Source organism: Thermobia domestica, chromosome 1 (assembly GCF_964235325.1).
Source record: "Thermobia domestica chromosome 1, izTheDome1.hap1.1, whole genome shotgun sequence".
Taxonomy (NCBI): Eukaryota; Metazoa; Arthropoda; class Insecta; order Zygentoma; family Lepismatidae; genus Thermobia; species Thermobia domestica.
The window spans coordinates 217,086,039-217,100,739 of record NC_137454.1 but is presented as its reverse complement, the minus strand read 5'-3'; the positions used below and the strand labels follow the sequence as shown (position 1 = coordinate 217,100,739).

The 14,701-nt window shown below is 37.8% G+C and overlaps 1 protein-coding gene across 4 annotated transcripts in view; it reads right to left on the bottom strand.

The window, feature by feature from the left end:
- Positions 1 to 14,701, bottom strand: part of LOC145693862 (CXXC-type zinc finger protein 1-like) — a 149,094-nt gene that overhangs the window by 43,939 nt on the left and 90,454 nt on the right. For all 4 annotated transcript variants that reach the window (XM_081770052.1, XM_081770053.1, XM_081770061.1 and 1 more), the window contains one exon: positions 8,872 to 8,989. In XM_081770052.1, coding sequence (XP_081626178.1) covers positions 8,872 to 8,989 — 118 coding nt within the window. The remainder of the gene's footprint in view (positions 1 to 8,871; positions 8,990 to 14,701) is intronic.

Below are 14,701 nucleotides of genomic sequence, written 5' to 3'. Positions count from 1 at the left end.
TCTACATGAAAAAGGAAAACATATAATACCATTTGTTATGCAGTGCTGCAAACTAAGGATGCTACAGTATTACGAATATTTAAGTTTTGGTGACCTCTACAGCAGTAATAATGCAAATGAGACATAAACAAGGCAATGTACATCCAAAATATTTTAGTGGCTAATACTACGATCCTGATGTGACAGATTTCGGATGAATACAAACAATGTTACAAGGGATTGAAAGCTTTACTTTCTAAAAGCATTAAAAAAAAACTGCTTTGATAATATCTTATCTTATCCAATTGCATAGATGGTTTTCAATAGACATGAAGATTAGCATCACGTGAACAACAGTCTGATATCTCAAACCGTTCTCGCGATATGGTAGAAACTGTTAACGTTTGCAACACAGCTTAAAAGTATGTAATTCCGAGAACTTATTGTAATTTCGCCTACCAAAAAAGTATTATTGTAGTGTTACAGAAACGAAGTAATCAAAAATTGTTTTAGAAAGTTCTCACAAATACGCCATTTTAAGCAACATATCAATTTTTTCCGTTTTTTCATATCTCCTGAATGCTTAAAATTGCTGTAAACCGCATTATGATTATCATGTCTACTGGAAATCATTTATGTAATTCAATGTGATAGTTATCTAAACCCTTTTTCGAAATAAAGTCGTTTGAAAAAAAAAAAATCAGTTAATTTTAACTCTGTTTCTACTTGTTCGAAATACGCCATATGATGACAAAGTATTTTACATTAAGGTACTTCGGATGTCCTTGTCCAAGATGCATTACCTTATCTGCCTAATTTTGTTATAACTGCTATAGAACTCCTCAAAATCTATTGGTTTTCGATGTCTATGATACTGTAGCGTCGTCCTTAATTTGCAACACTGCTTAATAAGTGCAGAATTGTAGCGTCGTCCTTAATTTGCAACACTGCTTAATAAGTGCGGAATTTTAAGTTTTTGTTTTACATGTCAATTTGAAATATGTAATAACTTGACATAGTGCCATTTGAAAACATATAATGTTATGTTGGGCTGGTAACACTATTAACCTTGTAGTATCACCAAGTATGCCAAATAATGCCTTCCTGCAGATATTTGCATGGTACAAAATTTCATCGCTTTTGTCCATTAGTTTAAAAGTTCAAGGGGTTCACTGCGTGTATGTATTATATATATATATATATATATATATATATATATATATATATATATATATATATATATATATGTGTGTGTGTGTGTGTGTGTGTGTGTGTTTAACGATCATGCCCTTAGTCTAAGGGGGGCAGATGAGTAATGAAAGTGAATGACTGAGAAATTAAACTTTGTGCTCTCCCACCGGGAACTGAACCCAGGACCACGTGCATCAAAGGCACACGAGCTAGCCACTAGACCAGCGGGAAGGGGATGTATTGTTTATAGTTGCAAGAGGAGTTGTAACAGGTATATTCGCTTATATAGTATGGTATGAGTTGTGACTTGTTTCTGGGTTAGTGGCAACATAGCTGTTGTATCAATACAAAAATTGAAATGATTTTTATCAGCTTTCCAAACATAGTACCAAACAAAAGGCTGAAGCAAACATGAATCATATAACGTATGTAATGTTCTACACATATGTACTACAAATGGGTACTCATGGTTAACCAATTAACGCTGAAGCCATAGCAACAGCGGCTTAGAAGCAACAGACTTATCTTCCACGTATCTCCTTTATTGATACAGCAAAACAAATATCACCACAACACTTGACGATACACGATCAACACAGCCACCACATCAAGTGATACAGGAACATAACCGTACTTAACAAAATAATCATCCATCAGACGTGACGATACAGGTTCCGTATTTTAACTACGACTCAAGGATTCAATATCCACCACGACAAGTGATAGAGTAACATTGTATCAAATATAAAGGACCACCATTTAGTTACAAGCCTAAGTGATTTTTCATTACAGAACACCCGACTAACTAACAGCAAACATACTTTCCCCATTAATGGGTTCAGCTTATAGTTGTTACATCTTCCACATACTTATAGTATATAATCACACTTACATTCCCCAACAATAGCTAGTGAGTATATGCAGAATCTACATCTTCTCCCTAAAACCCTAATTTCATATGTAACTTCAACAGACACAGTCTAACCATTAAAACTCTATCTCGCGAACTATGCTTGATTAGGCTGCCTTACACAAGCCCTGCCCTACACAAAATCTCGTAGGTAAATTTTCTAGAATACAAACTGTCTTTTGTAGGCCAAAAATTAAAGAAACATTTATTTATACTCATAAGACTTACCGTTCACGGTTCCTACAGATTCTGATTTAAAAAAGAAAAAAAAAAAATCCTGACCCTTCATAGGAATTCCACGAAACATGGAATTCTTGCGAAATCATCCTTCATCTCCACTACAGTCAAGCTTTTCCCAGCAATCTGACAATTTCTCTTCTATACTGACACTGTATACTTTTTCTTATACTAACTTTGTTTTTATCTTCATATATATTGTCACTACCTTTCTCATTTTCTAAAAAAACCGTACAACTGACTACAAGCAAAATTGCATATCTCTATACAAAATCATACAAATATAACCAGAATTTTTCACACAGAAATGGAAAACACTACTTTATTTGACATAAAAATAATTAAACTATAAATAAAAACAAGATTAACGCAAAATCGTGATCAACATTGACTTTCGCCCCACAGAACTGCTGAAATGCAATTCAAAGACGCCCTTTTCTTCTTAATCTCGTTCAGTTCGGTATCAACGGCTACCTCCTATTGATCACTTTCAAGTTTCAGATGTATCCTCTGTTGCTGGAAGTTTCTCAATTGTGTATCCGATATTCTCTTCTAGGCTTCCTTTATGGTGTTCTCACTTATCACTTCCTTCTGCTGAAGGAAACACTCTTCGCAGCGTCTCCTGGAACTTTCCACGTAAAGCATTATCGTTCTTGTAATTTGTATGTGTTCAATGCCTTCTGCCTCTTGTACCTGGTTAAGAATACAGAAGGTTGTTCGCTTTATATCCGAGAAGCTCCTTCGTGGCTAAGCGGTTAGCGTACGCGCCTTTGGCGTGGGAAATCCGGGTTCGATTCCCGGCGGGAGCTTATGTGGTTAGGATTCCACGTTAATCAGTAGGTCCACGTCTCATATAGCCTTGCTGCTGAACGGGACGATAAACTCAAAATCAACTCAACTCCTCAATATCCGATCATTTTTTACGGGTACTCAGCTCAGAGATACCGCGCCGCCATCATCGATCATGTTTTATTGGACCCTCACCATTGTGGACTATCACATAGCATCGCAGTTTCCACTGTAGCAAGCGTTGGCGCAGGACAGGTATGGGAATTCTGTCCCCACCCCTCCCTCCACGCTTTCCATAGACCATCTAGGGTGCGCGGGCGATGATACTGAAGACGTCGTTTCAGGAGTTCAAATGCGCAAAAATCCATTGGACTGGCATCTGGGCTTTCCACAGGAATGTCTTCAAACGGAATGACACGAATTTATAATTCCTCTCCCATTTCCTGATGATATTCTGGCGGTATGACTCGAAGTTTTGTCCATATGGATCATCACCTGGTTCGCGTCTACTCCATACAATTGTGGGATATGTCTCCGATAAATAGGGGTCACAATGGGTCCTTGAAAATATCTTTCATTCACCTTCACATTTTTGTCCACCTTGTGTATCAGCAACTTACACTCATATCCGAATCCCGTAACAACCATAAAGCCACGAGGGATTAACAAAGTTGCTGAGCCCCTTGCCGGCAATGTCACGGTATGTGATCGCCCGAATATGATCACCAGCAATGAGATGGACATATGATTCGTTCACTGTGACAACTTTGTTCCATTTGGAACCCATCAGATACTTCCCATACAATTTCCTGCAGTTCGTTTTATGTTCGGCAATGTGATGCGGTAGCAGGCAGTGTACACAGAACTTTCGCACACACAACCTGAAGAGCATGCGAATTGTCTTGTTTCCAGTTGACGATGCGAGGTGGAATCTGTGACCCGTATCACGTTAGGTCGGGGATTTTCTTGGCACGCAAATCGACAGATCCCCCTTAGCACTACAGATGTCACTTTGCTTGCAGCCCTTCTCCTCGTGGTTTCCGTGGGTGAATGTTTCACAAGGGAGTCTGTTGTATGTAACGGGCTACAATATCTTTCGCAGTAGTCACCCTCGAGTGTTAACCTATTTACCCACAATGCGTACTTACGAAAACTTAGCATGGAAAAGGGCCATTACGTATCCCTCCCAATACCGGTTGATTTTCGGCGCCATTTGATAACACTCACGTACCTACAAGGGCACACACAACACTGCTCCTGTCAGCAAGCCCATAGTTCCAGCATACAGTTAGGTGGCAGCACCAAATCAGAACTGGTCGGATATACAGCGAACAATCTTCTGTATATTTTATGCTACAATAGTCTCTTCATGCATATTTTCTATTAGGAATGATTTATTGACGGAAAACCCTCTTTGGCAGTTGTCTTTCCATGCGAGAATAACAGCCCGATATTTACTATCTTCCATAAATGTTTGAAGTTTTCAGTTCCAGCACAAAACTTGCTTTAAAAAGCGTCAAGTCCTAATTCGTTACTACTCTGGAAGACTTCTTGAAGTTCTGTTGTGTTTAGACCGGAGAATGAAATGTATTCTTTGCTACTTTTGAGCAAACACATTATCTATGATGTTAGGCGTATGAAATCTATCTATAAGAAGAGAGTTTTTGACCTACGTGGGGTGAATGCTGAATTACCTGAGGATCTAACGGAAGACAGATATTTAAATGGTTTGTACTTTAAAAACCTTCTCTGTTGAAGTATGGTAACAATGAAAATCAGGGCGCAGCGACAGCCATGTAAATATCCCGTTTCTGCCGTTCCCTAGCCTCTGTACCTATTTGTCCAAGAAAACGTTTGGCAGCAAATTAAAGGTCACAATAGGAATTTTTTACTTTGTCACATTAACACTTAATAGCCCTGTATCTGTACATTTCAGCAGTTCTGGTGTCACAGATCGAATCATGAGGTATCGTAAAAGTTTTGCCAGAACCAAAGGCGATCTGGTCTATTGGTCTTGAAGTCTGAAACTATGCAGGAAGAGCTAGCATTAAGTGAATACCATCTTGAAGAAAGCCAGTTTGCATTTTGTACGTGAATCGCTAGCTGTCTTCAAGGTTTCTACATGTCTCGTGTTTGGCAGCTTCCCTAATGCCATCCGAAAACAAGTGGCATTTTCCAACTAGCGGAGATTGCAGAACTTAACCGGAAATTCTGTGCATCCTGTGGTCTCACAAGTAAACCTTACGTTTGGGTGAATCGAGTTGCTGACTGAGACACATATGAGAAAGTAGTACTAAATGTGGTCAGTATTTCAGTGAACTTGTAGGTGCGAAGCTCCAAGGGTTTAGGAGATACAGCTACCAGAACATCACATGGAAGTACAGAATAGTCTTCATACAGTTGGAGGTAAAAGCTCTGTAAGACCTCTTGGAACAACAAAAGGTGAATAACAAATATATGGGTACATATTAGGACTAGGGGGAAGTCATATAGTAAGGGTATACCTGACGGTGGCCATCTTGAAATCCGCCATTTTGATTTATGGTTAAGTTTTTAAAATAGGAATAGGGTCATGTGATACATGATTTAAGGCGCAAATTTAATCAGAAGAACAATGGTGACGTTAATTTTGATACGTTGGTAAAAATTTACAGGGAAATTAAATATTGTTGCAGCATATGTATTATTCCTTTGCGCCACCTTATAAATTTTGTGTTAATGATAATAATTAAATAAAAAGCAGGTGGATAAATATTAGGTCTATGGTAAGAGTTGCTTTGATGGCGGCCATGTTCAAATCAGCCATTTTGTATCAGACAAAAGCTTTAAACAAAACGCATAACAGTGACACCTTATTAATAGCAAATTTTACCATAACTCCAACGGTATAACCATTTTTGCTTTATCATTAACCAGCACAAAATTAAATGGATCACTCCTTACGACTAGTGCTTTGACGGAATTGTTAACGACAAATGTGTCAAGTGTAACTCGATTGGCTTTGTCAGGTGTGCTCACTGTGAGCAGAGCATTTGTGCAAGTCATGCACTCTTTTCTGAATTACATATTGATTGTACTAATTGAGGACTTTTCTGGAAGTCCCAAGTTAATTATGACTCAATTCCACTTTGGTCATTTTTCCTTAGAATAGCAACTTGCTTATGCGATAACAAATGCTGGTTAATGATAAAGCAACAATGGTTATGCCGTTGGATTTATGGTAAAATTTGCTATTAATAAGGTGTCAATGTTATGCGTTTTGTTTAAAACTTTTGTCTGATTCAAAATGGCTGATTTGAACATGGCCGCCATCAAGGCAACTCTTACCATAGACCTAATACTTATCCACCTGCTTTTTATTTAATTATTATCATTAACACAAAATTTACAAGATGGGGCAAAGGACTAATACATATGCTGTAACAATATTTAATTTCCCTGTAACTTTTTATCAATTGCGCGTAAATCAAAATTAACGTCACCATTGTTCTTCTGATTAAATTTGCGCCTTAAATCATGTATCACATGACCCTATTCCTATTTTAAAAACTTAACCTTAAATCAAAATGGCGGATTTCAAGATGGCCACCGTCAGGTATACCCTTACTATATGACTTCCCTCTAATTCTAATATGTACCCATATATTTGTTATTCACCTTTTGTCGTTCCAAGAGGTCTTACAGAGCTTTTATCTCCAACTGTATGAAGACTATTCTGTACTTCTATGTAATGTTCTGGTAGCTGTATCTCCTAAACCCCTGGAGCTTCGCACCTATAACTTCACTGAAATACTGAGCACATTTAGTACTACTTTCTCATATGTGTCCCAGTCAGCAACTCGATTCACCCAAACGTAAGGTTTACTTGTCAGTAAAGTTTCTCGACGAGGTAGTGAGTCATTGAGAAGGTACTACAAGTGACGTAGTAACGTACATATACAGAAGGCTGTACGCTGTATACCATGGTATATACGATTTGGTGCTGCCACCTGGCGTATCATGCTGAAATTATGGGTTTGCTGGCGGGAGCAGAGTGTTGTGTCTGACCTTGTAAGTGTGTGTCCTATCAAATACCGCCGAACAACAACCGGTATTGGGAGGGTTACATAATGTCCCTTTTCCATGCTAAGTTCTCGTAAGTATGCATTGTGAAACAGAGTTGGGTGAATGCGTTAACACTCGGGGGGGGGGGGACTACTGCGAGAGCTATTGTGGTCCGTTACACACAACAGGCTTCCCTTGCGAAACATTCACCCACGAAAACCACCAGAAGAACTGCAAACAAAGTAATACACATAGTGCTAAGGGGGATCCGTCGATTGGCGTGCCAAGAAAATCCCCCGACGCAACATAATATGGCCACAGATTCCATCTCGCACCGTCAACTGTGAACAAAACAATTCGCGAGCACCTCAGGTTAAAGTGTGTGCGAAAGTTCCGTGTACACTACCTGCTACCGCGTCACATTGCCGAACGTAAGACGACTTCCAACTCATGAACAATTAGATAAGAACGTTTCAGAAATTTGGCTATCGACGATCATCATCTTGAGCACTGAATTTCAGTTGTTGCGTAAATTGAATGACATTCTTTTGCACACAATTTCGGCTTTGCAAATTTGATCTTTTATAATAAAACTATTATGGTTTGCTGAGTCACTTTTCTCCACATGTGTACACTATTTTCTTTACACCTGTTTCTGTACTAAATGCTGAAGACTCTGCAAAGATGTTTTTCATACTTTATTTTTCAAACTTTACAATACGCTATAAACTTATTACTCGACACAGTTCCTAACCATAACGAAAGCTGTGGAACTTTGAGGGAGTCGATGTAATCAATCAATGATTCATAGTCACATTACGTACAAAGAATTTTAAAATTACGTTAAAGATATTTCTAATATTTTGTGTGTGTGTGTGTTCTTCACTTGTCAAAACAAAACCTTCAGACGAAATTCAATTTTCCCTGACTTCTAATCTATTTCCCTGACATTCCCTGGCTTTCCCTCATTTTTCAGTTTGTAGAAACCCTCACATTAGATGCCTTGGGTTACCAGACACAGTTAATTAAGTCTTTACGTACAGTTATATCTGAATGATGTGATTTTTTTCTCCCAAATTTAATGAACCAAATACATCCGACAACGCTCCTGAAAATACCGCTTATGAACTATTCCCAAGATAACTTCGAAGTTAAAGAGATATTTGTTAAAGCACCAATATTATTATTATTATTATTATTATTATTATTATTATTATTATTATTATTATTATTATTATTACTATTAAATACGAAATTGACTTGTAGAAGAACAAAATTATAGTTCATACCCAAACAAAACCTACTTTTGCCTAAAATAACAAAATTATAGTTTACACACAAGCAAAACCTACTTTTACCTAAACGAACAAAATTATAGTTTGCACACAAATAAAACCTTTTTTGCATAAAAGAAGAAAATTATAATTTACACATACGCAAAACTACTTTCTTCTAAACGAACAAAATTATAGTTTACACACAAACAAAACTTACTTTTGACTCAAAGGTCAAGATCTATAGGTAACATTATTCAAGGGAGGCGCCGGTCATCATCTTTATATCTCCTGGTGTAAACCAACTATTAGTAACGTTAGCAGTATTCGATTCACTGACACAGTTTGTAACAGCTAATGCCATTTCCACATTCTACTATAAACAAGAAATAAAAAATGGTCCAGTTTATAATTCCACTATTCTTATTTTATTTCATTAAAACTTACATGAATCGGATCGATCTTTTCGTCTTTTAACTTTTGGTACACCATTCGGTAAGGAATCGCCCTCCCTCTTCCTTGGTTTATACCTTGTCTTTAATGATGGATCTTCTTCTCTACATCTCTGCAATAAATTTAAAGCTCGTTAGAATGCGCTGAAATCATGAACATATGTTCTTTTCGAATATTAAAAAACTGTATATGAAAATATTATTCAACAGAGGAGCTCGCCAATAATAATAATAAAAAAAAACGCGAATTGCAATAATATTGGAAGTGTTATACGTACATAGATAATTTACATACTGATGTGATGTGAACATATATAACCTATTCTTCTGGCTAAATTATTATATCATAAACAGATATAAAACCTACAGTTTTCGGTTGCGTTATCATACGGTGGTCCATTGGATTGAAGTTTAGCCTCCCTTTCAGCACTACTTAAGTTTAGCGTGGATGTACAGTTTAAGGCGAAATCTGAACCATCGTAAGACGTTCAAATTTCGAGGTTTTTGCACCGGGAATCGAACCTGGGTATATGGTATGATTCAAAAAAGTTTGGTTACACTAGTACACTGCAAGAGACTGCAAGGATTGGGGTAAAAATCTGTACTATAGCTATAGAAAGTATGGGTTTCCCTAAAAGGGCATATGATCAATTTAGTGTGATCATCTCGAATCCAACGATTTATTTTAATGGGATAGGGTCATGTGATATGTCATTTAAGGCCAGAAAATAGAAATATAATAATATTGGTTTTTAATTGTAAAAGTGGTTTACGTGTCAATGTGGGAGGTTAGGATGCTCCATGTTCATGTCTTTGCCGTTTATTCATTGTGTTGACAATAGTGGGCACAGTGCCAGTGATTGCAGCCAAGTTTAATGTGCTGCATCCGCTATTACGCAGTACCCTCAGATTCTGATCAAAGTCAGTGAAAAGGTTATGTGTGTGCAATGGACGTCCGAAGACTTCTACAAACAAGAAAACTTTAACTGCTCTTTTGCCAGCATTTGTCAAAAGCCCGACACGCAGTATCTGTCACGTAGCACATACCAGCAGCGGTGCTGTGAGCCTAACTTCATCGGGAGGATCATGCAGTGCAACCAGCGACCCCCTACAAGCTGCAATTACATCAACACCTACCCGAACACGATCCCGACAAGACATTAGAACTCTGTGAGTAATTCTGTAGTAAATCCACAGTTAATCCATAGTTTCCACATAAGCCGTTATTCAATGACGAGATACTTTTCTTCCTGAATGTCGAGGTAAATATAGCCATCGATACTGGTCAGACAGAATCCACACTCGAGTAATACGTGTAAAGGTTTGAATGAAATTTATGGTGCAATACAGAACGCGGGGCATAAGCATCATGGATCCTGTGTTCATTCAAGGCAAATTCTATGGTAATCAATATGGAAACCTGTTACGCGAGGCGTTTCCCTCACTTCTGAATCAAGAAGGGGCATTTCCGACATACTTTCATCATGAGGATACGACTGCACACTATGAGGTGCAGGTCTGGTGGTGATGGATCAACAGAAACGTAACTACTGGATTGGTAGATGTGCGTCATACAGTGACCACTGCGATTCCTAGATCTCACGTCCCTGAAATTTTATTTGTGTAGATACGTAAAAGCCGTTGAGTATCACCGGTATTGTCCGTGAACTGCAGCAGCATGTAACGCATTTCTGTGCCAGCGTGAAATATGATGTGCTCATAAAGGTCCACAAGGGCTGAAAAAACCGCATACCGATATGCTTCGAGCAAGCTGTCATTACATTGAGTTGGTCACCCACATTGACATAAGAATCATTCTTACAAAAATAACGTTAGGTTAAAAGCGATATCGAATTCTTATTCTGGTAACTTTCTAGCCTCAAACAAGCATTCGCATGACCCGCTTTCCTTTTCAAAAACATCAGTTGGATTCAAAATGGCTGCCGTTATGGTCATGTGCTCTGTTACGAAGAGCCCTACCCCTAATAGCCATAGTGCAATTTCAATTCAATCACTGCAGTCATTTCAAGACTTTTGTTTCACCTTATATGTAACATTCTAATATTATACCAAAGTTTATTTATTGGTTTCTAAGAATCAAATATACTTTGTAAATACCCGAGACTCTATATTGAAAAGGAAAAAAAAAATGGAAATTATAATATAGAAATTGCTTCCAATTCTCCTTCTTAGGAATAGATTTTAAAACACCGCCAAACTCATGTTTGCTTATTTTTATTGAAGAGTTTATATACTGAATTACACATTTCCAACGTAAGTGAATCTTCACATTGAGAATTTTAAATATAAAATCGGAAATTAAAATAATATAGATGTTACCCCCTTTAGAAGCTGAAATATCGAAACATTGACATGTGATCGCTCTTATTTTTTTTATGGAGAGTTTATCTCCCTAGCTTCGGAGAGTCCTGAGATGATTATTGGCAACAAATAATTAAATAAACACTATTTTATCCCCCCTTAGAATACCTATTTTTGAAAATCCTTTGTTATCCTTTACCAATGGACTCATGTTTTAAGCTGTAGTCGTTAGTCTGCGTTTTCATGAATGAATGAACCACTTTAGACTTTTGAATAATAGTATAGAAATATATTGCAAATAGAGTCGCAACATTTTAAACAATATTCCCTCTCGTGTCCTCGTAAAAATAACACTATCTCAATTCTATACGGCACCACCACTTTTTTTTTTTTTTCGGGGCATATTTGCCGAAGTGGTGGAAGTAGTTTTCTGCAACCCAACTTCCGGTTTTAGGAGCGACTGAGAGAGAGAGTGTGTGGACTTAAGATGGAACATATTCTTGGGAAGCTTAATCGATTGCAGAAAACAGCTTCCCTCTATCATAGTTTTTACTCTACAGCGATCAATATTGAAATCGGAAGCGGTTGATTTCTTTCACTTCCGGTTTTAGTAGAAGGATTAGAGTGGTGATTAAATATATTCTTGAGTCGTTTAATTGATTGCGAAAAACACTTCTCGCTACGGTATCTATTACTCTTTTTATTCTATAGCGATCAAAGTTAAAAGCGGAAGTCACTGATTTCTGCCACTTACAGACTGAATAGGCAGTTAAGAGAGAAGATGGTACCTATTCTCAAAATGCTAAATCGATTCCAGAAAACCGCCTTTTGTTATCTATTATCCAATTTGCGCTATGTAGATCAATAATGAAACTGGAAGTTGTTGTGTATTTCTATCACTCCGGTTTCACTAAAGAGTTAAGGATGTAAATGAAAAGCATTCTTGGGACGCTTAATCATCTGCTGAAAACCGTTTTTCATTATCTACCACTAACTAACTAACTCTATGGGCTATGAAACCGGAGGTTCAATGCTGCGTTGACAAAAGCTCTCCACTGACTTCTATCCTTAGCTAACTGGATCCAGTTCCTATTTTGTATTCCTATTTCTGCGAGATCCATCTTTTCCGGTCTGAATATCACCTCCATCAACGAAATCGATTCTCAACTTTCGACCCTCTATATCCTGGCAAAAATTGAGTTGATTCTGAATTAAACGTTCCTTCCAGCACCGAGGCTATATGAGAAGTGAACCTACTGATTAACGTGGAATCCAAACCACATGAGCTCCCGCCGGGAATCGAACCCGGATCTCCCATGCCAAAGGCGCGTACGCTAACCTCTTAGCCACGAATGAGCTCCTGATAAAAATTGTTGGTTTCCATCAAGTAGTTCTTGAGTTTATTGTTTCCCGAACGTACACACGGACAGGGCAAATATACGACGATCATCCAGAAAATAAAGACCATTTAGTTGTACAAAGTGAGAAACAAAAGACTTAATAGCATCTTGGGTAAAGATGCCCCACTGAGTGAAGACGCCCCTGCTCGAATTACTCGAGGCGTATGACTTGTGGTCACAGGACTTGCCATGCGCGTGAAAGAGTACACACTCTTGAATATATATGTGTGGAAATTGCATCGGAGAAAGGAGCTGCTTTTGTTCAGGCCAGCTCACCAAGCTAAGTTACTCTTATTTCAATATCTATAATTTTAGAGAGTGGAACGTAGTGATGCTCTTGACGATAGTTAAAAAGAAATACATGAATAAAATATAATTGCTTAAGAACTTCAGTCTTTTACAAACGCTAATATGCTTTGTAGTGTTTCTTCGTCCATGAGTATGTCACATGATCGACTGGGGCGTCTTTGCTTCAAAATTGGGAAAGTTGCCCCAGTGAAATCGAAGCAAGGGATGGCCTTTTTCGAAAAATCTGTTTTTCGATTTTCGGAAATTTCATTTTTCGTTTCTTCGTTTTTCGAAAAAAATTTCGTTTTTAGTTTTCGAAAAAATTTCATTTTTCGAATTTTTTCGTTTTTTGAAAAAACATTTCGGTTTTCGTTTTTCGGAAATTTTTTCGTTTTTCGTTTTTTCGAAAAAAATTCGTTTTTCGTTACTCGAAAAGTTTTCGGATTTCGAGGAATGATAATGTGGGAGTTCCCCGGAAAAACACACGGACACGATGTTGTCTGCCACGAACTTACTTGACCTGGGATCAAATGCACAAGAAGTAAGCGTTCTAACACAGCTACCATTTCCCCTTGGATTTGGATTTAACGAAAGGAAAGTGTATAATGCCTACTATTGACGAACTCATCCAATCACGACCAAAATTAGTATGGTTATGGACTGCGATGTATTTAGTACACACATTAAATATTATGGTGTTTGGGACTTTGGTTCCAGAGTTATTGCTAATCAAATTTGTGTTTTAAGTTAGTGATATCAAGAAATTTCGCTAAGACGCATTTGATTAAACTCAAATGATCTTGACGAAAGTTGGTAGGATCGTAAATCGCTGATTGTATAGGGGCGCCTTTGATAGAACAAACAAGAATGTAATAATGCACCAAGGGCGCTGTAGATATATTAATTATTCATTTTGTCGCCCCTGATTGTATAGGGGCGCCTTCGATACAACAAACAAGGATGTAATATTGTACCAAGGGCGCTGTAGATATATTAATTATTCGTTTTCGCGCCTGATTGTATAGGGGTGCCTTTGATAGAACAAAAAGGATATAATATTGCACTAAGGGCGCTGTAGATATATTAATATTCATTTTGTCGCCCCTGATTGTATAGGGGGCGCATTCGATAGAACAAACAAGGGTTTAATATTGCACCAAGGGCACTGCAGATATATTATTTATTTATTTTGTCGCCCCTGATTGTATAGGGGCGTCTTCGATAGAACAAACAAGGATGTAATATTGTACCAAGGGCGCTGTAGATATATTTATTATTCGTTTTGTCGCCCCTGATTGTGTAGGGGCGCCTTCGATAGAACAAACTAGAATGTAATATTGCACCAAGGGCGCTGTAGATATATTAATTATTCCTTTTGTCGCCCCTGATTGTATAGGGGTGCCTTCGATAGAACAAACAAGGATGTAATATTGTACCAAGGGCGCTGTAGATATATTTATTATTCGTTTTGTCGCCCCTGATTGTGTAGGGGCGCCTTCGATAGAACAAACTAGAATGTAATATTGCACCAAGGGCGCTGTAGATATATTAATTATTCATTTTGTCGCCCCTGATTGTATAGAGGGACCTTCGATAGAACAAACAAGGATCTCCTCAGCTACCACGCAGGAAACAGACCTCGAAAAGACTAGAACACTCGCAGACATCCGCGAAAAGTTACCAATTCAACAGCGCAGAAGAGAAATTATGTACAACCTATTATGAATGTTTGAATATCATTTGCAAAATTGAGTCGATTCCATCAGCCTGAACTGAATAAGTATCGTGCAATAGAGGATGTAATTGTGGAAGGTA